This window comes from Sorghum bicolor, chromosome 3 (assembly GCF_000003195.3).
Source record: "Sorghum bicolor cultivar BTx623 chromosome 3, Sorghum_bicolor_NCBIv3, whole genome shotgun sequence".
Classification (NCBI taxonomy): domain Eukaryota; kingdom Viridiplantae; phylum Streptophyta; class Magnoliopsida; order Poales; family Poaceae; genus Sorghum; species Sorghum bicolor.
In genome coordinates, this window is record NC_012872.2 from 70,590,705 (window position 1) to 70,616,101 (window position 25,397).

The window sequence follows — 25,397 nt, forward strand, 5'->3', positions numbered from 1 at the left end:
CGCTATGCAAATTAATAAGCATGCGCAAGGAGACACATTCTTGGAGACACGCTGTGCACTTGTCTTTTTAACCCTATTTTTTTTTGTTTTTCTTTCATAATAAATTATTAAAAATAGTATTTCAGTTCTGGCTTTTCAAACCAGCCAACAGAAAATGATACCTACTCGCTGCCGACTTGGCGTATTAGCGCTAGGGAATGAGATGAATGATGCTTGCTTGGCCAAAATGGAAACAGTATATTCCATGGCGCTTTTTCCACGATCGACATGTTCCCTCGATAATATCCGTTCTTTTGACTCCTGGGACATCTGAAGAACCAAAAGGCAAAAAGTGCGCTCTAATATAATCGGCAGTGCATGTCAAGCAATCCAACCCTCGACCTAATGTTTTTACTAACTTTGTGTTTGTGTCCATTGATGTTTGCAAGTGACGCAAACAGACAGCGGTCCAAGGTCAGTGCTAGCAGTGATAAAGAGATAAGAGCCTTGCAGGTTCGAACCCAGGCGCCACGTCCGACATACATGCATGTGGCTGAGCCAAACCCCGGCACCGGCAGCATCCACCTGCTGCCCCCGCGTGCGGGAGGTAAACTAATCGCCGCCACGTCGGACGGTTTAATCCTTCTGCTAGAGTGCTAGGCCCACCGCTCGTAGCGGCAGAGGCTGAGCTGTTACCTGGCTGTGCTTTTTTCGGCCCGAGGCTGGCCCATGCCGGCCATACGGATGAGGCCCTGCATGGGGGCCACGGGCGCGCCACGTCGGCCCGCGGGAAGCAACATGTGGCGCTTCCTCATTCCAAGAGCCGTTTTGGTCCTCTGCCTCCTCGTGCTCGCGACCCCTCGACCTCGCTCGCTTCTCGCAGCGGGTGATCATCGATCCATCAGATGGTCGTCTTGCGCGATCCACCCTCCGTCACCTGAAATTTTCGTGCACATATACTCTTTTAATAATTAACGAAAAATGCAGAAGCTTTGTCGCTGATCAATCAAGGAGGGAAAAAGAAAGGAATTTCACAATCTATTTCAGCGATACACCGACACAAACACAGCAGCCCCCGATGATGCTTCATAGGCGAAACACGTTCCGAAGACATACCCACGCAGCGGCCCTGCTGGTCTTTTTTTAACAGCGGGAAGGGGAAGGAAGTGACGAGCACGAGCAGCAGGAAAAGCATGTTACAAAGACCAGGCGTCCAGCCCCGAAGCCTGAGGAGGTGGCAACTGGCGGAGGCCGTTTGTGAGAATCGCATTTCCCCCGCGGGGCTACGCTGCAAGTCTGGAAACGTGGGACAGCGCGGAGGTCTCCCATCTCCCTTCTCTCCGTGCCGGCCAGGCCCCACCCCCACCCCCCAGCCGTCTCGCTCTCGCTCTCTATAAAAGCGTTCAAACGCCCGCGGCCCAATTGGCCTGGCCACCCCCTAGTCTAGAGCGCGCAAGCAGAAGCAAGCAGCTGCGACGTCTCCCTCCCTTCCCCGCACCGGGCCCGTGTCCACAGATATTTTACTCGGAAATCAAATCCCCCACCCCGCAGCTTTCTTCCCCTTCCGTCGCGCGCGACTCGTTCGCCTGTCCACGCCGCCGGACGAGAGGAGATGTGCGAGGCACCGCGACTCGGCTACCGCGCCGCCGGCGCCGGCGACGCGGACGCCGCTGACGTCGACGTCGTCACCACCGGCGGACGCCGGAGGATCCCCGCGCATTCCTCTGTTCTGGTAAGCGTCCGAATCCGAAACGACCGGTTCCTGTACCTTGGCGCATTGCTCTGTTCGTCCGCAAACGGTCTTGGGTCGCTCGTCTGATGAGAGTTGTGTTCGTCTTGGTTTCCGCGCGCGCTAGGCCTCGGCGTCGCCGGTGCTCGGGAGCATCCTGGAGCGGCGCCTCCAGAAGGACAGGGAGAGCGGCAAGCCCGGCAGGTCCGTCGTCCGGATCCGCGGCGTCACCGACGACGCCGCGGCCGCCTTCGTCCGCCTCCTCTACGCCGGCAGGTAACGTCGTCCCTGCACACCGTGTCTCCCTTAAATTCCTTCCTGCCTCCCCCTGGGATTGCATGACCTGCTGGCTGCTGTTCCTAGTCGCGCACGTCCCTTACTTGCGAGGCTGGGCAAGCCATGGAAACACGACCATTACCAAGGACTAATTCTGAGTTATTCTAAACGCACGAGGAGGGAAACACATGGCGCGTGTGTACTCCACGTTAAACAACCACCCGGAAGATCAACCTTTATTCTTAGACATCATCAACAAGCGTTTTTGTATAATCTATATTAGAGTACAGTACTTTTTATTCTTTGTTTATTTCGAGACGAGTTGTTGTTTATAATAACGTTCTAGGAATAGAAAGTCCATGTGCTAGCTTGAACAATCAATTTGAAAACTACCTAGCAAATTCTACCAAACCGATCCAGCTCTCACTGGAAAAAAAACTCTGCACCCAAATTAAACATTTCCCAGATACTATCTGTAGTATAAAAAATACGAATCAAAATGCATTTGAACAGTTGAGCACTTGTCTGGTTCAACGAACCATTCATGAATGCCTTGATATTTTTCCTGCACCATCCAATCACCGAACCGGGTCTGTTCGCAATTTTGACTGATTGGACTAGGTTGGGTTGCCTCATCATCATTTGTCAGTGTCACGTCCCGGATCGGCGGCGGCCACGTCGCCCGCCGAACCCCTCTGGTAAACCAGAGCCACACAAACACCCCGCGCCGATCTGCCAAACGCCCGCGAGCGCCCGAAATCGCCGAAAAAAAATCTCGTGGCTTTCCCGGCGGCGAAAAGGACGGCGAAGGGGTAAAAAAAGGATAAGCTAATAAAGCGAGGAAAAAAGCGCTGCCCTTTTTTTATTTTATGTATATTTTCCCGCCGCTAGGTTGCCTGGTTGGTGTGGCACTGTGGCCCTGTGGGTAGCGCCTGCCCGGTTGCACCTGGACGACGGCTGGCCCGGGCGTCGTGCGCGTCATCGCCTAGCGCACGAGTGGCTCGGCGGCGACCGGCCGGGCCGAGCCGTTGCTGTCGCTGTCGCGGGCACGCACCGGCGGACCACTCCCCGCGGCTGGTGTTGCTTGCCGTGGATTTTGGAAATTCTTTGGCCTATACTACGTGGCTACATGTGGATTCCGAGAAAGGGACCGCCCGAGCGATCGCAGCCTCGCCTTGGGCGAATGTTCTTGTGGAGCCTGTCGAAGATTCTTCTACCACACTACTACAAGTACTATATGATTCTTTAGGTAGCTAGGAGTACTATAAGATTCTTCGATCACACTACTACATGTGTCTTGTGGCTCATAGGAATTGTCAGGTTCTAACTAAACAGTGTCTGGACTGCCATGTTTATTCTAAATTTAATTTGCTGATGACGAACGAAGTACGAACGATCATGTGCGCGGTTAACTAACACGGCGACAAAAACCATCTCGGCAGGTGCGGCGACGGCGGCGAGGAGGAGGAGGAGGATGACGCCATGGAGAAGCACGCGGTGCAGGTGCTGGTGCTGGCGCACGCGTACCAGGTGCCGTGGCTGAAGCGTGCGTGCGAGGGCGCCATCGGCGCGCGCCTCACCGCGGACTCGGTGGTGGACGTGCTGCAGCTGGCCGACCTCTGCGACGCGCCGCGCCTGCACCTCCGCTGCACCAGGCTGCTGGCCAAGGAGTTCGCCGCCGTCGAGCGCACCGAGGCCTGGCGCTTCCTGCAGGAGAACGACCCCTGGCAGGAGCTCCACGTCCTGCAGCGCCTGCACGAGGCCGACATGGTACGTTTTTCTTTTCCACCCTTCTTCCTCCGTTCCACCGGCCGGCCGCTGGACCACACGGTCGATGTAAATCTGACAGATGATTGCAGCCTTGCACGCACGCACAGTGTAGTGCGAGTGCACTGCAAGGAAATTTAGCATGCATGCATGATGACGCACGCCGGCCTGTCGCCGTGCGGCAGTGTGGTGGGGAGCATGCTTTCTTTAGGGCCAAGCTTTTGTTCCAGGAAATGGTGGACATGGTCGGACCTCCGTGTCGCGTTCGTGCGCGTAGGACATGACGCGAGTGTTTTTTCTATGTGGTTGGTGCGTCTGTGTAGGGCGGTTCAGGCGGCCCGTCCACGACAAATGGTCGGCGAATGTTCGCATCTCTCCGACCTCTTACCTTGCCTTTCCGCCTCTGTTATTTTAAAACGTTTTCATCTGGGTAGACAAATCGTGACCTGGAACAAAGTTTCCAGGCCAGGTCATGTTTAAGACTCGAGCGCCTGGGTTTGACAAAAGTTAGCGGAATCTTGGTGGCTACTCGATCAGTTCCATCTTTCAACAGTCTTCAACCGTAGGATTTCAAAAGTCGCACATGGAGAATATTTCATTCATCATGTTTACGTTTGTTGGACAGTTCCACGATGCACGTTTTTTTTTGTACCGACTACCGACCGAGCCTTGTGAGCTAAGCACTGACCGATGTGCGCTGGGTTCTGGACGTGCAGCGGCGGCGCAAGTGGCGGCGGAAGCGCGCGGAGCAGCGCGTGTACGTGGAGCTGAGCGAGGCCATGGACTGCCTTGACCACATCTGCACGGAGGGCTGCACGGAGGTCGGCCCGGCGAGGCGGGCGCCGGCGCCGGCGCCGTGCGCGCGCTACGCCACGTGCCGGGGCCTGCAGCTGCTCATCCGCCACTTCTCCCAGTGCCACCGCAAGAGCTGCGCGCGGTGCCAGCGCATGTGGCAGCTGCTCCGCCTCCACTCCGCGCTCTGCGACCGCCCCGACCGCTGCAACACCCCGCTCTGCATGTAAGCGCCACGGCTCTCGCCAGTTGCAGCCGTCCATCGCGTGAGCTCTCGCGTCTGACATTATTGTTGTGATTGTGCCATGCAGGAGGTTTAAGCAGAAGGAGCAGGAGAAGGTGGCTGCCAAGGCCGGCGATGACGACGACAAATGGGGGCTTCTGGTGAAGAAGGTGAAGGCTGCCAGGGTCTTCTCTTCTCTAGCCAACAGGAAGCAGACGAGCACCTCCACCCAGTGCTGAGCAAACACAGGAGCAGCCTGGGATGGTTAGAGGTAGGTAGATTAGTGAGTATGAGTGAGAGGTTGGAGTGAGCAGTTTTTTTGGGTCCGTTTTCAGATGTCAGATCTATGTTGAGCTATGTACATGCCTACTTTGTCACCCTGTGATGTACTCCTACGTTGGTAGAATAGAATTCTTTTAGTGAGGTCGCCAGGTCGGAGTCAGTGAGCCGAAAGTCAATGTAAAAACTGCATGTACCATATATATAGTAGGGAAATATGAGGTAAATAAATAGTCTTGTGATAATATTATATATCTTTCAGAATTCTGGCACCCTGACAAACTGATCGATCCAAAATGACTTGAACGCGGAATGAACGCCAGCCTCTTTTTTGGTTCCAATCAATCATGGTTCCATGATCCAACTTGCTCTTAAAGAAAGATTTCGTTAAGCATAGAAAAGTTCAGGGTTTTATGGAGTTTATTTTTTGTGCGAAGTTTTATGGAGTTTATTTAGTAGCACAAGTTGAGATGAGACATCATAATAAAAAGGCCATCAGCAAGCGAATAAGCAAATTGGCTGTGGCGCTATGATTATGAAAGCAAAGCTGCTTGAATCAGCCCCCCCCCCCCCCCCCCAAAAAAAAAAAAAAGAGTGCGGAACAAAGAAAGATTTTTTTTTTCCAAAAGAAAAAAGAAAGAGAGAGAAAGATACTGCTGCGCAAGGCTAGGATCTAAGACAAGTAGTAGAAAATAGCACTACATTATTAACCTAGCATCTCGAAGAGTTTCCAAAACCATTTCCAATCTGTATTTTTGGGAAGATTGAAAAAACCGTTGTCCAACAACTCCCTACCTCAACCCCTAATCTTTGGGCACTTAGAAATATCAACCTCATCCCATACTATTCATCGCGCCAATCCAAAAGTGCAAGAACGTGGAGAAGAGTAAGTAGTACATAATTCAGGATGCAATGTACGAGAGAAAGAAAATATATAAATAGTTAAGAGTGTTAAAAATAGTACGTGAACCTCTATCTTTTAAGCGCAAGATTTTAGAAACTATTGGAGGGAGCCAACAACGAAGCCAACAAATATGCTCCCAGGTTCAAAAAGAAAACATATATGCTCCCAACTTTTTTTAGTCACTTAGAAAACTCATTAATTTTCCAAGTGATTTTTTTTAGAAATTATTGGAGATGATCTAGAACGGCACAACAGAAAAGCAACCAACATGCTGGATATGTATGCCTGGAACATGAGTAAATATAACACGATGTCACTTAAACAGCACCAAACATTCTGGTTTCCAGCACAGGTTTCTTCAAGTGAACAATGAAATCTCAGTACAAAACAACACCTTATAACCAGATAAAAAAAATCTGAGAGTTGAGTTGTGTTGTTTTGAAATAACAACAAAAATGGCAGCAAACCCTTTTGTCCCAAGCAAGCTGGATCAGGTTCTTGCAGCTGTACTAAGTTACAATAATTCAAGATGAGCATACCCGTTGAATTCAACAAAGTTATAGCATCTCTCGCTTTATTAGAAGTGTCGAGCATACATCAGTCAAGATATCACTTGGAAATACAGCAGAGGAAATATGACAAAGGAATTGCCTGAAACAATTGGCCAAATGATAATCATGATTCATTCTCTTTAGCTTGGGCCATTAACTCTGCCTGCATTCTCTTTATCTCCAGCTCCCTTTCCATCCTCTCTTTCTGAAAGAATGAAACCACTATCAGCTGCTTCCATAAAAAAACATCCTTAAGTACAACAAACTATAGATGCTGACAGAGCATGTATGTTGCACAGATGGGCCATGGTGGTTTTGGTGGTCAGGTGTGTTTATGAGTGATGAACTGATGATGGTGTTCTTGGTGGTAACAGAAGATACAAGTGATTCTGTCTGTGCTTGAGTCTAGCACTACAAAGGCACATAATGCTGTCATGTCTTAACACCATCTTTGAAGAACAGGGATCTAAAAACGACTAAACATGCCTACAGAAAGAGAAGCTGTGCGCCAGAGAAACACAACCACAACAACTTTCCATCTCTCACAATGAACCTTTGGGTACAATGGAGACAAAAAATTAATCATAGTATCAAAGTGTCATCGTGTGAACACACACAATTATTATCACACATGATTTGTTTTCGAACAGGTCAAAGTTTCCCTGGCAATGTACCTCAAATGGCTTTCGAACTGCAATCCAGACACTCAGGATTCAGAACAAACCATAATTATACAACCTTACAGCATGAGTATCGATTCCACTGGATATCGAGTGCTCATACCCAAATCCATACCCATGTTGTTTGGGGAGGGTATGGATTATCTAGTAAAGTATGGATATGGGGAGGGTAATACCCGTTACACCCGCCGCTCCAAATCATCTTCGCCACCGCCCACAAAACTCCCAATCTCACAAGATGTTCAGGAGGTGCTGGGCTAGGTGGTGGCTGAGTCTCGAGCAACGAGAGGTTGTGTTTCATTGCGGCCATCACACAGGCACTGCCTCACTTCCATTGTTGTCTCCTTCCATGTGCCTTCGAAGCTGTTCTACAGGGAGCGGGGTCTCTGGAATGGTGTTCTTGTCGCCAGCGGAGCTAGCAGGGGCCATCGTGGTGGCGAGCCCCACCTCCACGTTGCAGGTACCGACCAGCAGTCCCACGTCTCGGTGACTACGACCGTCCTGTTCTCCCGTCACGGGGTGAGTTCATCATCAGCCAGGGATCATCGTTGTTAGCCAGGGATTGCCGTCGGTGCAAGAACAGGAGCTGGGATCTCTTACGTGCAGAGATCGGTCAATGAACAGCAGGTAGAAACAGGCATACCCATACCCATTTTGATATACATGGGGATGGATAAAATAATTGAATGGGTAGGTGTCAATTCTGGATTTGGGTACAGTTAATCCACGGTTGTGGCCAACGGCATCACTAAGAATGAGACAACTAATGCAATTGAGATTAACTTTCAATCGACATTTTATTGGAGCCATGGAACACTAGAACTATTTTGATAGGTGTACACCTGAATGATAATGGAAACAACACTACAGCTGCAAAAAATGGGTGCCATGATTGCAAACTCATAAAAAGTCAAAACCCTCAAAGGTGACATATGTTGTTTCTTTTCAACAGTATATCCAATCTATTGTTTGAAATTGGCTGCTTCCAGATGTCTTCCATTTGCAGATTCTTCTATCACACTCTAATAGTCTAATGTTCTGGTGCTAAATTCTCCACTAGTGGTTTCCGTGAGAAGATGTAACATCTGAATTCATTTCATTGTCTGTGGCACAATTTTATATGATCTGTTCCTAGACTAGGACACAAATTGGCGTCTCAAAAAAAAAAAAGGGAAAAAAAAAAGAATGCAGAGACTCAGAGAGCGCCGGGAGGGAGGGCAGCACAGCAACTGAAGAGAGGCTATGCTTCCAAACACCGCACTCAGAATCTCAGATAAGCCAGAAACTCTTCTCGAACTCACAGTTCATCAGACCATGTCGGATCTAGCATATGCATTCGAAGATTCATGTGGTTCGAGCAACAGCCAATCAAAGGGCATAGACAAACCGGATCTAACAAGCTAACGCGATAATGGAATCTACAAGCTGCACCCGCATAGTAACAAGGAATGGATTTGAATATACAAGGATTGACAAGGGGAAGAGATTGCGCCAGAGAAGCGGCATCCGCATAATACCTTTTCGTCCTGGTGAAGGGCGATCCAGACGTGGACCCTGTCCATGGACTGCCAGAAGAGGAACGCCCCGAAGGTCATCGCGAAGTAGGTCGCCACCCGCACCATCTTCTTCCCCTTCTCCGACCTCTCTGGCTGCGCCCCTCTCTCCGGCTCTCCCTCTCCGCCGAGGATTTGGGGATTTTGCGATGGCTGCGGCTTCTTCTGGGCACGAAGGTACCTTCCAATGGACGGGCCGGGATTCTCTTTAGGCCTCGGAGGAGTTATTTGGGCCGGGCCTTCATTCCCTTCTGGGTCTAAATCAGCTGTGACTTATTTTTTGAGTGCTACTAAGCACTGACTACTTGTCTCAAAAAAAAAAAGCACTGACTAGGAACAAACTCAGAGACCTATGTAATTCATCATACATAAAAAAATCGGAACAACATGTACAGAAAAAATAAATTCATTTGCACAGTGGAGGGAAAATAATTTTTTTTTCCAAAACTCAAAATTTCTATGTGTGGTTATAGTGGGTTTAATACTGCCCCTGAAATTTAAGAGTGGAGAGGATAGAAGGAGTGAGACCACCTTATAATTCTTGTCACTCGAAGTGTAACACCTATAGTTAATCTTCTATACAAAGCAATGAAAAGTGTAAGAGAGGCGATGCATATGCAGACTCAATCCACATGGGGATGCACCATAAGTAAATTTTAGTGTGGCGTATCATGACGAGATTGACCAATGCAAAATTTGGACGTGGAGGTGTATCAATATAGATCAATGCACGTAGAAATCAGCAATGCTTAAATCACAACATGTTTCTCACTATTATAATGGATGGTCGACAAGTATCTGGGGTCATTTCTTCCCATCATAAAACTCTCTAAGCCAAACCTACAATCCATTTTTTAAACAAAAAATAGTGATATTCTTCATGGAAGGCAACACTACGGAATGTCATAGGGATATCGATTTTGGTCAAAACAGTCTTGATGGTGGTGCCTATCTATGTTGATCGCCATGGAGGTTCCAAAGTGGGTTATCAAGGCAATTGACAAACGGCGGCAGACCTTTCTTTGAAAAGAAAGATGAGAAATGCAACTAAAATAGAATGATTAGGGAACATTTTCGATGCTAAAGAACAACAATTTTAGAAGCGACAATGAGGATTTTTTAGGTGGGTACAAGACTTTCGGTTTGAGGTTATTTTTCAATTCCATCGTCTTTTGAAGTATAGTATAGATCAATGTTTTAAATAGCGGGCTATAGAAAATAGCGTCTTCCTGTCCCAGACACTATTTGCGCTATAGCGAACGCTATAGCGGCGCTATAGCCCCGCTACAGCGGCTGTTGTACACAGCAGCGTGCTGTAGCTATCCACGCTATAGCGCGCTATTTATTTAGAAACAGTCAAAATATATAATAGACAGCAACAAGTTCAAACAACCATCATATTTCACAATCACAAATCACAGGTGTTTCACAGTTTAATACATAACTCATAAGCATAATACGCGACTGCATACTACATAACCTCAAGTGCATAAGCACAACACAACAAATAAGTGCATAACTGCCTTTTTTTTCTTGTCAGTAGATAAACAGCAATAGCGCACAAATAGCGGCGCTATTTCAGTTTAGCGGCGCTATAGCGCGCTATAGCGCCAATAGCGCCGATAGCGTAAAAATGAGGTATAGCTTGGCGTCGACTTATTCTGGCCGCTATAGCGGCGCTATAGCGCGAAAATAGCACGCTATTTTAAACATTGGTATAGATAAATAGTTTTATAGTATAATTTAAATTGAAGAGGACTCGAACCTAGATAGTTGGATGCATGACTACCTTCAACTCAACCATATTTAAGTTCGTCTCACTTCCAATAATTTATACATGAGTTTTTAACATTTTCTTAAAAAGTAGTCTGTCTGTTGCAAAAAAGCACAGTTCTCACTTTAAAAAAACCCGACTAAATCTATATAAGAAAATATTAACGTCTATGATATCAAATAAGCATTATTAATCAATCAAAGAATATATTTTTATAGTAAATGTATTTAAATACATAAATGTTGACACTGTTTTTTATAAATTTAGTTATATTTGAAATTAGTTGACCTTTCGTAGAAACAAGGAGTGTTTTTCTTTACGCATGGAGTAAATATATTGCAACTGCAGAACACCCATAAAACATAGATACTCTCCATACTGAATATGCCAGCTTTATGAAAAGTGGCTGAAAATACTATTCGCTGATTTATTATGAGAGAAAAACATTGTTGGCTGGCAGAATAGGCAGACAAGACACTCTCCATTCACTTGCAGCTTTAAGATAGTATACATTATTTACATGTTACAGGCCGCTAGATACAGTTACAACAGTTACAGAAATGATTACAATAGCAAGAGCAAAACCGCACCTCGCGTGGTAAACAGGTACAAAATTACTGAGTTGCCATGAGAGGTGAGGGGACAACAAATTGTACAACAGTTTTATTTCACACACATTACCAGCTACTAGCGGTACACAAGATGTTTCTTTCCCGGCATAGTGGAATGAGACGTATTTCCCCGGCAGCAGTATGATAAAGCTGCATGCCAATGCAATCTCTCATTTTGGAGAATTTTGTCAACCCAGTATTCATTGGGTGCAGAACACTCATGCTTCCACCTCATTGCAGTAATCCACTTCTCTTTCCCCAACCCATGGCTATGATGTACAAAATCACGCAGCCAGCAACAGTCCCGAAAGTAGTTTCCCAAAATTTTCTGTTTGCTGCTCGAGTTTCCTCCTCAGTTGTTGGGTCTGTGTAAAGTGATATGCCAATATTCATACCAAAAAGACCAACTACAGCCACTCCAGCAGTAATGACAACAGTAGCAGTCGAGAGCATGACTCCCATCTGCAGCAGCTGATTCTGCTTGTCATCCAACATTATATTGATATAATCTTCTGTGTCATCAACGTACTCCCTCAGCTTCAATAATAGAGAGGACATTTAAAGGATCAGAAACATGCAAATAAGACATCTTATGAATGTGAAGCTCAGCTCCCCACACTAGTGTCCTTGTGTCACTGATAGCACATGGTACATAAAAAAAAAAGCAACAAAGAACTATCGGTAATTAGGTGCAGAATGAACTAAAACACTAACACAAGATCCACTGGCTTAAGTTATCTAATTTTATAAGAAATTGCTAATTCTATGCTGTCTTAAGATTAACTTGTTTAGATAAATGGATAGCATTACTAAACCAAACAGAAAGAGCTTGTTATTTATTAAAGAAATAGTTAAATAAGTATATACAATAATAATTAATGACAGGGAACGCTCAATCAAACCAACCAGACACTTTGCCAACATTTAAAGGTGCAATATCTTTTCACAATAGTGAAACACTTACAACTCTTTAGTTTGTTTTACTTGTGGAAGTCTGTTATATACCATATTAGTAATAGCATCATCTCAACACAAATCAAATACTTTCATCATAGTTTAGAATTTCTGGTTAAAGTGATATCGTGCTTCAAGAAAACATTTGCTGTTACCAATAGTACCTCCTAAACAAAACAATATTGGCAGCGATGTGAGTAAGAGGGCAAGTGAAATTACATGTGATAGCTTGTTAAGTGTGCCATCAATTTGCACAAAGTAAGCCTCTAGAAGCATCTCTAGTTCTTCAATATTAGGCTTATAACCAATAAAGCTACCATTGCTTCCATCTGGTTCACTTCTATAATCTTCATCCCTACACACACATGCACACACAAGAGAGGATAAAATACATTAAAAAATTGGTATGTGCAAATTTGCAAGAAGATGCATACAAACCACTTTTGGTTATCCATGGATATAACAAATGGAGTATCGCTTGCTCTGTTCTTTCAAAGAAAAGTTAAAAATATCTTGCTATGATACTTGCCTATCCTCTTCTGTATGAGATGGATCCTCAACCTCAGCTCTAGATGAAGCCTCACTGATTTCTTGTTGAGTAAGCTTCTCTGTCAAGTACATTTCAGCCATATCCATTTCATCATCCAGTAAATGCTCAAGCTCATCCCTCACCTTGCGGAACATAATGTTTTCACAAGAGAAAACTAGATTACTAAAGCAAGTTTCTTGCAAGGAAATTAAAGTGTATTTGACAGAAGTAGCACTTAACAATAGAATATGTTTGATGGTATGTACACACAAGACACCCATCATTTATCTCACCATAAAAGAAACATATATAGGATAATACAATCAGTAACAAAGACCGACATTGACAAATCTCAAAGAAGATTCACAAAAAGTAGATCAAAGAATTTCAATTGACTACCTTCTGTACCCGACCAGATATCGCAACCAGACGACTCTTGATTTGCCTAACTCGTTCAAGGTTTAATGTGCTGATCTTTGATGTCAGCTCATCTAACGCTGGATATGCCTCTTGCTCCAGAGTAGAAGTCTATGGAAGAGAAGAAAAAGGAAGGGATGTTAGTCAACACGAGAATCTGTAAGGAGGCTATGTTTGGTTTATTTGCAAGAACTACTTAGCTATCTTAAATATCTGAAACACACTACAGAAAACATATAATAAATAAAGGTCAGAAGTTATTCCAAAAAGCCCTCTCTCCACATTTATGACAAAACAGGCCAATGAAACATTTATAAGAGGGACCCAGACCTCCCTGCAAACATGTCTGAGGAGATTATTCAATATTAATGTTGTAGTTCCTGAGCGCAGTATATAATGAATGAAAGCATGCTAAAGCATGGAATGCAGCTTGTTAGAGATATGAATTCAATTGCGGCCAGATAACCAGCATATAACAAGACAAACAATTCCAGATGCAATCACATACTTCCTCTTCCAAAGATCTGCAGGCTGACTCAAGGCACACTTCAAGAGCTCGAAATTCGAAAGGCAAAACCTTGGTATTTCCATCTTTTGCAACAGCTAAATTGGGCATACTGCTGCTGCTAGTCATTTCAGGCACAATAGCAGTAGTCTTCTTAGTCATTTCCACTTCATGTCCTTTGGATGAACTTGGTACAGGAAATGGTGAAGCAACCATAGATGATTCACCTTCCATGTCAGTGAGCTCAGCTGCCTATAGATAAAGGGAAAAATGATTTAGTGATATATCCTCAATCACCGTATCTTATAACATTTGGTGATCAAAATATAGCAATCCACTACAATACTTTTATCCTTACGCCTAAATATCACCATTTTAGTCCACTTTGGGAAATTATCCCCCAATTGCATGAACTCCCTCTCCCATGATATATCCCCTGATTGCAATATCTTAAACATAACATTAAGTGATCAAAACATACAAATATTCGATCACGATGTTTTTATCTTCCAAAATATCACCATTCTGTCTACTTTGAAAAATCATATCCACCCATTGCAAAATCTGGGTATTGTGATTTGTGACCAAACTTCAAAACACTCTCCAGTACAGTGCCCTGCACATATACTAAGAAACTTCATACCATAATTCCTACTTCCTTACAAATATTAAGTCTGTTTTGGCTTTTTCCTAAGTCAGACTTCTCTACCGATGACCAAGTTTATCGAAAAATGAACAAACACCTATAACATCTAACAAGTTTAATTAGATACACCATGAAATGTATTTTGATAGTGCATTTATTTAATATATTATTTGGTCAGAGTTAGAAAAGTTAGACTTAGAACAAAACTAAAACTAAATTGAAACGAAGACCTCCCAAAAAGAATGCAATTCTTGCTTTTTAAGGAGTGAAAACAATTTTAAGTTTGATCAAATTTATACAAAAACACTAACATTTGTAATACCAATAAGTAAGAGTATCATTAAATTAAATATAGAATGTATTTTTTGTATAATAAACCTATTTAGAGATTAAAATGTTGATACCATTTTCTATAAATTTAAGAAACTTACTGGTTTAAAACAAAAATTGCATTCTTTTTTGGACAGAGCGAGCAATTCCGAAGAACATTAATAACGAAGTAGTAGAAAACATTACCTGGTCCGACGAAGATGCGAGGACGCGGGTCTGGAGATCGCGGACGAAGCGCGCGAAGGCAGGATCCTTGGTGTTTGGAAGCAGCACCTCCGTGGCTGTGATCAGGGCTTTGACGCGCTCCAGGTTGACGACGATGGCGCGCTCGCGGCCCAGGATCGTGGACGGGTACGAGAGCAACGGGTCGAGCACCCTGAGATCGCGCGCGGGGAGCCCCGTACGCGCCATCACCGCGTGCTTCCCGGCTTCCTCCACCCGCGCCGGGCCCGACGCCGGCACCACCATCCACTCCCGGCTCGCCGCAGCAGCGGCGGCCCCAACCTTCCGCCTCCCCACGCCACCGCCGCCCGTCCCCGCCCCGTGCGGCCTCATCGTTTACCCCTTGGAATTAGGGCTCCGGTCGGGATCGCGGCGGCGGTGGGGAATCCGGAACGTGCGGCGGTGCGCTCGTGGCGGGTTAGGTGCTGCCGGCTGGGAGGAGATGCTGGCGTTTGCGTGAAAAGAACTAACTCGAGGGGCTTTTCGAAAAAATTAACCAAATCAAAATCCAGTACGGATACTGACGCGGCCCAATCTGACAAAACCCATGAGGCCTGACTAGTTGGGCCTGAATCGTTCTTCCTCCTGCTTAAAACAAGGATGACTCAATTCTTCCTCCTTTAAAATAGATCTCCGCTCAGGAATCCTGACGGAAAGAAGTGTCCCGAACAAATGAAGCGCGGCGCGCCGCCACCTGATCCCTCGACGGCAATAAGAACCCACGAAGCAGCGAGAGATGAAGGGCAATCGACGCCAAGGCTAAGAGACTTGGACGGAGGTAGGCGAGAAAGGACGAGGGATTTGGAGATTGATGGATCTGAGATGCCAAGGTGTGTTTTGTTCTCCTTTTGTTTTTTTCTCATCTTCAGACTTCTATTTTTCAATCACTCTCCTCTCTACCTCTGGAAAGAGTAATAACATCTATTATATAAAATAAACATAATATATCTAATAATATTAATTTGATTTCATAAATCTGGATGTTTTTTTAGAAATTCGATTAAAGTAAAAAAATTAGTTTAAGATAACCCTAAGAATTTGATACATGTGGAACTGAACAATTTCTTTGGAATTGTTGTAAGATTCATGTGAAATTTCAATGTTGCCTTAATCTCTCTAGAACTGTTAGGGTATAGGTGGAAATTTAATGGAAGGAGGCCCTCCTATGGTATGTTCTTAGATTTAGTAAGATCGGACTTTCCATTGAGATTTTGAAAATTTTGGATTTGGGAGAAAGGGCAAAGGTTTGAGGGTTTGAGGCAATGTTTTCTGATCGGCTTTCGGTCTGGTACCGATCAGGACGATCAGGACGATTAATCGACGATCAGGACGATTAATCGACCTCCGATCGAACTAATCGTCCATATAATCGTGCAACATATAGTAGCACTATATATCATATATGTATATAGTTGTAGACTTGCAGTTGCAGTAGGGAAGAGGGAGGAGGAAGCAGCAGGCAGCAGGGGACTGCTTGGATTGGAACTGGGGAGGAGGCTCAGCAGCTCAGCAGATGCACGAGCAGCAAGCTCAGCAGCTAAAGGCTGGAGTTGGGAGTGAGGACTGAGGAGAGAGAGTGGGGGTGAGGTATATAAGAGAAACCCTAATGAGCTTGGCCCAAATAAATGTAGCCCAGGCCAAAGCGATCAGGTTTCTGATCGAATCGAAGGCCCTGATCGAGTGCTAAGTACCGATAAGGACGATTAATCGCGATTAATCGTGATTAATCGGACGATCAGAAAACATTGGTTTGAGGACTTTAGGTCAAGATTGTTAGGCCCTGCTTGAATTGGGTAAGGGGGATTTTGAGAATATATGTGCATTAGCTTTACCCCCTTGTTGGAATGCTTCAAAACATAGGTTTTTTTAATCTGATTCTTAGAATCCGTTGATATCCAAATCGGGCCTTAGGGATTTGTGGTTTTGGCTATTTGCGTTTTAGGGCTTATTTGGATAAATGTTCTCAAGGGACCAGAGGGAATTCGAAGGGTTGACGAAATAAATATCCCTTCATTCCATTCCAATCTCTATGGGCAATGATTTATCAAACAAGGTCTTGGAGGGTTAACTATAGAGGCAGTAGGGATGTTGCTGCTTAGCTATGTAGTGGGCGATGGTCAGAGAAAGGGTTGGGTTAGGCAGTGTTTTCTGATCGTCCGATTAATCGTCCTTATCGGTCTGTAGCACTCGATTAGGGCCTCCGATTCGATTAGAGCGATCAGAAACCTGATCGTCCGATTAATCGTCGATTAATCACGATTAATCGTCCGATCAGGCCTCCTGACCTATCAGAGTTGACTGGCAGATGGTCTGCTTTTGGCCTGGGATATATTTAATTGGGTTAGGCCCATTAGGGTTTCCCTTATAACTTCACCCTCACTCTCTTCTCAGTCCTCACTCCCACTCCAGCCGTCAGCTACTGAGCTGCTGCTCCTGCTCATGCTGCTTGCTGCTTGCTTGCTGCTTCCTCCTCTCTCTTCCCTGCTGTCTGCTGCTTCCTCCTCCCTCTTCCCTGTTGCCTGCTTCTTCCTCCCCATTCCAGCTACAATCCAAGTAGCCCGCTACTGCTTGCTTCCTCCTTACTCTTCCCTGCTGCCTGCTTCTTCCTCCCCCTTGACCTTGATGCTTGATGTCCATATATAAATATATAGAGTCACAACTAACTAGAAATATAGTCTTGATGCTTGATGTGTACTATATAAATATATAATATATGGTATATATACCATACATATATGATATATACTTTTATAGTCCTGCTTTATGCTGGACGATTAGACTGATCAGGAGTCGATTAATCGTCCTGATCGTCGATTAATCGTCCTGATCGGTGCCAGACCGATTAGAAATGATAAGCCGATCAGAAAACATTGGGGTTAGGACAATTTGCTCTAAATAGGTTAGCTAGTAGGCTGGCCCGAGGCCCATAGTAATTGGCTTGACATGAGGCTGACCCACACATTGAGTCGTGCTTGGGCCAAGGGGATGGCATGCCAGCATGGGCATAACCCCATTAACTGATGGCCTCTTAAGGGCTAGATGTCACCTTGAGCTAGTCGACCCCTACACATATATGTAGCTATTATTGGCACCGTAACTCTAGTACCACAGTCCCTATTTCCCAACCTCGTAGCTTTGCATGCTCGTCACAGAGGGGCGCACCATGCGACTGCCCTCATCTTCTTAGCCATTGATCGCTGCCCTAGCTATTCTCCTCCAGACTCTACTGCTATGGCTCATCTTCGACAAAACACTAACTTCTTCTCCCATTAGCGCAAGTAGCAAGCATGTTGGGGTGAAGGCCGGAGGGCCTATCATGAGACAGTTCAAGGAGATGGATGATGTATTTGATCTCAGTATGTATGGATGGTGGATTTGTGATCTATGCATGCATTTTTGGTTCATTTGTAATTTTTTTGAGCCAAATTTTGTGATTTTATTCTTTCTTGATGGTTCGGCTATTGGGTTGGCATAGCCCATTGAATTGTTGGGCAAGTCAGGTCGGGACGACATGGTTGACAATGCCTAGTGTCATGCCTAGGTTGCCAAGTAAGCCCATGGGCTGGCACGACACGACATGATTGTTAATAGGGCCATATCTGCCTAAGTCGAGGTGGGTTGTGCCTAATTGGCTCGTGTTGTGTCCAGCTAGGCTGCTCGTTTGGCCATTCATAGCTACAATACCATTCAAACTGTGGATGTTCTCATTGATGATGTGAAATCGCATTGTCTTGTTAACTTTTGGTCTTGGCTTGTGCAGTCGCTTACACTATAGGAAAATGTCAAGGAAATCTTTCGAGGGAAATGATTCCAATGTCAATCGTTTGGAGCACTACAAAAATGTTCTGACTAAATTGTTGTTGGGGAAGGGTGACTTCTTTTGTAAAGGAGTTAGTAACGAAGCTCAAGGCACTAGTCTTCAATCTATAGAGGGCCATGTTTGCAATAGAGCCTTACCATTATTTGCGGAACAAATCAGTGGCCTATCAAAGAATGACAAGGAGGGAATAAAATACACACTTCATGAGATTATTACAATCCTCAATGATGATCTTGATGAGGTATAACTTATCATTATTAGCTTATTATATCCATCATACTTTATGAATTTGGTTAGTTTTTCACAAAATCCTTAAGGTACCTTCTTGAAAAGTGTCCTTATTCTTTTCTCATATATGACAATAAATGGGCAAAATTTTGATCATCAAGAGTTGGGTCTCTTTCTGATAATCAATTGCTAAACATGCAAAACAAAAAATTTGGTGAATGACATTTAAAGAAAGTTTTCTTCCATAAAACTTAATTTTATGGGAACATCATCGGGTTCTAAGGTTCCTATTGGGGTAATGTTGACCTGGTCTCTACCGTGGCTTTTGTGCTTGGCCTCAATTCTGGCTTTGATGTTCTTTGATGCCTTGAGTACCTTCTATTTTGCAATTCTTGTTTTCATATTCTCAGTTTTGGTATCATGTCTAGGGTTTGAAGTGATGTTAATGACAATAAATTAGATGGATAGGGTATAGGTGATACAATAATGAATTAAAAAGAAGTCTAGTCGAGCCATGGTGGAGCACCTATGCCAAATTAACTGGACCGCAAACACGCGCCACGTTGAAAGGTCAATGCTATTGAAGTAGGCCTTAGTTTAGAGGGCTTTTCATTGTGGACTATTTTGATCACGATGTTATTGTTCCTAGGGTGTGAGTGTTCTCAAACGCTTTATTCAATTCACAACAACTTTTGTTCTTTCTACCATAGACCTTGTGGATAGCATTGAACACTTCATTTTTGTCTCAACAAAAAAAACTTGACCTATAGGAGGTAAGACAGCCCCATGCGTTGCATTAAGAGAAGAAAACCTCACACAGGACAAGAAAACCCCCAAACCCCTGTCCTACCCATACACAGCGACATCGTAGCCCATGTGAGAACGACCGGAGCTAGGCCTTGGACATGTGCTCTTTGTGTGACAGATGAGGGGATTTTTTTTAAAAAAATCCCAACCTACAAATTTGCTTCCATGATGAGTTGAACCTATGACTCGAAGAATGCAAAAGTCATCTGACCAACTTAGCTAGAGGCCCTTTTGCATTTTTGTCTTAATACATAAAATATCGTGTAATGGAAATGTGAAAATGAACTTGTAGTGTATCCACTTTAGGTGGTTCTTATGCTATGCTATGTCTATAGCCAAGTGCATTTATAGAATTTTCATTGTTGTGCCCTTTTGAGTGGTCTCCATTCTCCAATCATATCACTAATTCAGCATGCTCGGTACTCCGAGACATGAAGATGTGGATCATCAAAGGTATGGTTACATTATGAATGTTTAATGTAGTGTGTTTAAATTCCTCTTTGTCTTGATAATTTTTGTTGGCATTAGCATTAGCATAACACAAATACATTTTCCATTAATCCCACACCCTCCTGACCCTACCAAACACTAACTCTTGTTATGCCAACTAGTCCAATCCAGTTTAGGCCAAGTCTCATGTGCTTGGAAGTTGCAATGCCAAATTCATTTAGTTAGTCTTCAATTGATGGTTGCATTTAAGACAAATATATGCAACGTATGGCTAGCTCCGCCTGAACAAAAGAAGGGTGACTTGAAAGGGACATGATAAATCATGGGAAGTTCATGTATTTTTGCATTGCTTCTATCACATCTCAAGTTTTGGTATCACCAAGATGATTGATAAGGTCATCAATGCTAGGTGATAGAATTTGCTACCAATCCTTGTCAAGGTGACAAGTGTCCTTAGGTTTAGTTAAAGAGTCATGCTTACTTATTGATATGATCCTTAGATCATTAGGGTAAGCATTGCTAGGAAGATAACCTGGTAAAATTTTGAGGGGGCCTACATTGGAGGGGGATATTTTTTTCTTCTTTTCTTGCTTTCCTCAATGGGTTGTTGTGCCTCCCAACAACCTTATTTAATCATCTCTAGCTAACCCTATCTCTGTAACTACTATTTCCATCCTAAAATATAGGGCCTGCACGTATTTCAAAATTCAAACTTTGTTATTTTTCACTAATAGTTAGCCCAAGCGTAGCATGCGGGACTCCACCGCTTAGAGCAAGAGCAATGTGGTGTGGTATTGTACTGGAGCATTTTTTTTAAGAGCTAGACTGTTGGTGCCACATTTCAACTGTGGAGTATTGGGCCATGGTCCTAAGGTTGAAAACGGACAGGTTAAATCCGTCCTGTCTCGTTTTGTTTTCAACATTTACCCTGCATGTTTTGTATTTGTGGAAAAATATAAAATGTTATAGGAAGCGGGAGATGTGTCTCCTGTCTATTTTTGCAGGACCTGTGTTTAGGCATGATAGACCCATTTTCATCATGTATTTACAAAATCTAGGATAAGTTTGAGCAATTGTTATTCTAGCAACCTTTCTAAAAAGAACATTTAGGTTTTCATGACAAATATTAGCTTAAGAATTTAGAAATCCTCCTAGCCCATTAAGCTTATCATAATCCTAGTGTAAGTTTCCGGTTCCTGTCCAAATTTGTTTGTTCCCACATATCCCATTTCCATTTCCATTTCCATTTCCATTCTCGGCTATCCTGGTCCCGGTTTCGTTTTCAGTGATCAAATGTGGAAACAAAAATGGTTAAGGGGTTCCATCTGTTTTCATCTGCTTTGATCCCTGCACCTGAGATGACCATCATGTTCATGTGTGTGTTGGAAGGATGGACATCCATGTCCAAAGCTGCTCCCTTCTGATCCAAAACACGTACTTGCTAAGGAACCGCAGGGCTGAGCGGTGCATGAACTACATCATTTCTGATCCAAAACACATACTTGGTAAGGAACCGCAGGGCTGAGCGGTGCATGAACTACATCATTTGCCACAAGGGCTGCAAGCATGGCCCCATCATCAATCCCCCCTGGGCCCTCTAGTCAGAACAATGTGGGTGAGCAATGGTCCGACAATATCAAGTAGTGATGAAGCCAAATCCACCGGCAGGGGCAGGTATCTTCTGTTGGCCTCTCACCTCATGAGGAATCCATGTGCTGCTGCCCTAACACACTCTACCACCCGATGTTCCTGATCCATCTTCTCCTCACAAGAACTTGGAGGCAGACAATGAACACACTCATATGATTGATCCCCTTGGAGACGCAACCGTACTCCTCAATGTGAGCGTTGGAATTATCAGCAGTAGAAGCCATTGAATCAGATAGAAACTAGAGCTACCTGATACCAGATGTTATGATTGTTAGATCATTAGGATAAAAAAGCATGAATGGCTCGGCTAGATGGAATAACCGAGCCAGAACAGAAAAAAAACTAGAACAGGTATAAATAAAAAATCTTAGTTAAGAGGGGTCATGTAAAGAAAAGGTTCCAAATCACGATCAATTCCCTTTTCAAAGCCTGCTGCAGCAGCTCGGGCTCTTCCTGCATGCCACAAATGGCCCACAAAAAAGAAGAATCCTAGAACAAAATGGGAGGTCGCTAACCAACTTCTAGGAGAGACATAATTAACTGCATTGATCTCGGTAGCTACGCCATCCACGGAAGTTAAAGAGCCTAAAGGAGCATGGGTCATATATTCTGCTCATAGGTCGAGGACGAGCGGGACGTGAGACTTCACGTTGATGGTGGCGTAGGAGAAGATCGCTGGTGCAGGAGCATCCCCCAGGGCCGGCATGGAAGGGGAGCCGGCCATACTGGAGGTGGAGGACGCACTGGAGGAATCAGTGCTCATGGCGACGGATGGTGCGGTGGCGAACAGGTGCAGATTGCAGCCTGAACGGGCAGGGAGGGCGCGCCGGGCTAGGTCGGCGGCACCGTGGAGGAGAGGGCAGCGGAAGACAGGAACCCTAACCCTAAACTGTCCCGGACGCAGATACCATGTAGAAAGGTATTGTACGGCAAATACACCGCACACCCAAAGGGGGGGGGGGGTGGCCTCTCATTATATAGCCTGGACGGCTTGGGGTACAAGCCTGACGGCTGGTTACAAGCCTGGACGGCTTGGGTTACAAGTCGTGTACAACACGTACTCTATGAGTTAGCTATACATATCTAATATATATCTATGTATATCTCTAATAAAGATGACCGGGCAAAGTCAGATTGGAGGGGTACTAATGGAGATGAGAGTTTATCAGTTGACGGGGCCAGGGGTGCTCTTGTAACCAAAAAAATCAGGTTTCTTTCAACAGGTGGAGTAGTCTATTCTGGAACCAACTGTTATGCTTGGTAGACCATGCGCCACATTTTATTTTGGTCTATACAAGAGAAAAAAAACACATGACATAGCTTTTATGTTATTTCTAGCACAGAATATCTTCATCTTAGCTATATTTTCAGAGACCAAATGTCTTTTGTGACAATGCATAGGGTGCAGGAGAGTTTCTCACTTCTGTGATCTTCACACCTGATAATCCTGCAGTTAGGCAACCAGATTTATTTGGTACTCTGCTAGGTCAAATTACGTATCAAGTTAGCCGACCATGGAAAAACCTTTTCTGCTTGCAGATTGATCGAGATATTCATGGAATGCAAGAATGTGGTGAAACATGTCAAGAGGATATGAAGAAGTTATCTGCTGGTTTGTTGGGAAAGGTATGCATAGCTTGATGCTTGGATAGTCTTTCTAGCAATATTACGTCAAACTACATTGTAAGAGTTCTAAAGTGCTGTATTTCTCTCTTTTCAGCTTGGTAAAATGGCGCAAGGTGTTGATGACTTGCTAAATACAGCAGCATCCAAATGCAGGTGCCATACTCTTGTCATATGAAATGAACTATGTGCTTATTTATGTCACTTTTCAGAATTTGAGATCCTACAGTCTGAAGACTACAATAGCATAATTGAGTACTCACATAGTCACATTTCACTGAGCTGCATATCATTTTTCCTCCCCTGCAGAATTACAAATCAATTGTTTCTAGTATCTGACAATACACCATCCTTTTGTTGAATTGTTGTATATCGGAAGACCTATGAGTAAGGAGGAGAAGATTGAACTCGGGAAGCGCATCCGAAAGCTCCCAGAGGAGGCACTTAATCGTGTCGTGGAGATAATTACGGGTAGGAAATTGGCGAGTCAGAAATCTGATAAAATAACCATGAAGTTGGGAGAACTGGTATGTTCCAAATATTTACCATTTTAAATAAACGCTATTATGACTCATATCCGTTGAAAACATAATCAGTTTCTAAGTAATGCAAACTTCGTCGCCTCACCATATTAGCACTGACCATCACCTGTTTTTGTTTGGTTAGGATGATGCAACTTTATGGAGGCTGTATAACCATGTGGAGTATGTGCTAAAAGAAAACAAGATATGATTCTCCATGTATATGCTCCATGTCCATTGCATCCAGGTTCAACTGCATGTATTGCTAGTTGAATGTCCAGTGTAAGTAAGACCCACCCACAACTTGGAGAAACACCTGCAAGCTCGTTGTGAACTTGGGCACTGTGCATCGGAATCCCCATTATTTTGCCGTATTCGTCTAGGTAGCAACATCGGTATGTCTTCTTGAATATTGGTGCTGTCAATGAGGGATTTAGTATTCACTACAGCATCTTGAATAGTGTGTACCGGGTAAAAAAAACATTGCCTGGAGTTGGAGGAACTTGTGTGGCAACGCCCCCAGGGCAGTGGTGGCAATTTCTCCCCCATGCGGCCATGCCAGGTGTTTCAGGAATGGGGATTGTTGCGTCATCCTCGCTTGAAAGGTGAATTTCTTCCATGATGGCCTGGTCCATGCTCTGGTAAAAGCCTTGACATCTGAGAGTATAAAAGTTAAAAAAAAATTCTTCTGTTACTATTACAATACACTAGCGAACTGTGATAGTGGATGGTCAATCAATCAAATCCTCGTCCCCCTTTGTGACATAAAGTAAATTTTATCAAAGTTATCACCATGTTTCCCCCCTTTGCCTTTTTCAAAAGACGGTGTGTGTGCTTTGCACCGAGATAATGGGATGATCAGAGTGAGAGTAACAGGATATCTAATGATGGCTTCCAATCATATTTTAGTGCTGAAATGGTGTCCATCACATGAATGTTATGTTCCTTGCCGTTATCATGTGGTTAGGTCCATTATATTAGCTTTGCTTTTAGAGATCTGTCGAATTCTTTTTCTTTTTGTTTGAATGGTTAGATCAGTCGAATTTCACAAATAGACTAGCACTGCCGACTTGGTACCAATAACTCGGTAGTAGAAATTTGAGCTAGGGTCTTGTTTAGTTCTAAAATTTTTTATAAAATGAATACTGTAACACTTTCATTTGTATTTGACAAATATTATCCAATCATATATTAACTAGGCTTAAAAAGTTCATCTCGTAAATTACAGATAAAAACATATAATTAGTTATTTCTTTATTCTATATTTAATGCTTCATATATGTGCCACAAGATTCGATATGATAGAGAATCTGAAAAATTTTGTAAATTTTTTTGGAACTAAACAAGGCCTAGATCGATCCGCACGCACAACTTTTATAGCCCGTTTGCTTATAATTATCTTATAAGTCGTATTTTTATATCAGCCAACAATGTTTTTTTCTCACAATAAATTAGCGAATAATATTTTCAGCCATGACTTTGGTCTGAAAAGTCATGGCTGAAAATACTGTTCGTTGATTTATACTGTTCGCTGGTCCAAAAAGTCATGATTGAAAATACTGCTCGTTGATTTATCG

The 25,397-nt window shown here is 44.0% G+C and overlaps 4 protein-coding genes across 4 annotated transcripts; 2 read left to right on the forward strand and 2 right to left on the reverse strand.

Annotated features, from left to right (window-relative positions):
* On the forward strand, positions 1,389 to 5,309 carry LOC8056140 (BTB/POZ and TAZ domain-containing protein 1). The gene is made up of 5 exons (XM_002456766.2): positions 1,389 to 1,711; positions 1,836 to 1,984; positions 3,427 to 3,754; positions 4,468 to 4,769; positions 4,855 to 5,309. The coding sequence occupies exons 1-5, from the start codon at positions 1,592 to 1,594 to the stop codon at positions 5,003 to 5,005; spliced, it is 1,050 nt and encodes a 349-aa protein (XP_002456811.1). The 5' UTR covers positions 1,389 to 1,591; the 3' UTR covers positions 5,006 to 5,309.
* On the reverse strand, positions 6,287 to 8,919 carry LOC8078704. Its single transcript, XM_002458905.2, has 2 exons — positions 8,698 to 8,919; positions 6,287 to 6,705 (listed from the first exon to the last, which is right to left on the reverse strand). Exons 1-2 carry the CDS (start codon positions 8,800 to 8,802, stop codon positions 6,625 to 6,627), a joined length of 186 nt encoding a protein of 61 aa, XP_002458950.1. The 5' UTR covers positions 8,803 to 8,919; the 3' UTR covers positions 6,287 to 6,624.
* Positions 10,962 to 15,182, reverse strand: LOC8056141 (magnesium transporter MRS2-F). Its single transcript, XM_002458906.2, has 6 exons — positions 14,686 to 15,182; positions 13,527 to 13,775; positions 13,001 to 13,129; positions 12,602 to 12,744; positions 12,292 to 12,427; positions 10,962 to 11,655 (listed from the first exon to the last, which is right to left on the reverse strand). Exons 1-6 carry the CDS (start codon positions 15,052 to 15,054, stop codon positions 11,350 to 11,352), a joined length of 1,332 nt encoding a protein of 443 aa, XP_002458951.1. The 5' UTR covers positions 15,055 to 15,182; the 3' UTR covers positions 10,962 to 11,349.
* On the forward strand, positions 15,224 to 24,705 carry LOC8056143. The gene is made up of 6 exons (XM_002456767.2): positions 15,224 to 15,551; positions 18,482 to 18,782; positions 23,216 to 23,302; positions 23,397 to 23,455; positions 23,679 to 23,826; positions 23,966 to 24,705. The coding sequence occupies exons 1-6, from the start codon at positions 15,394 to 15,396 to the stop codon at positions 24,029 to 24,031; spliced, it is 819 nt and encodes a 272-aa protein (XP_002456812.2). The 5' UTR covers positions 15,224 to 15,393; the 3' UTR covers positions 24,032 to 24,705.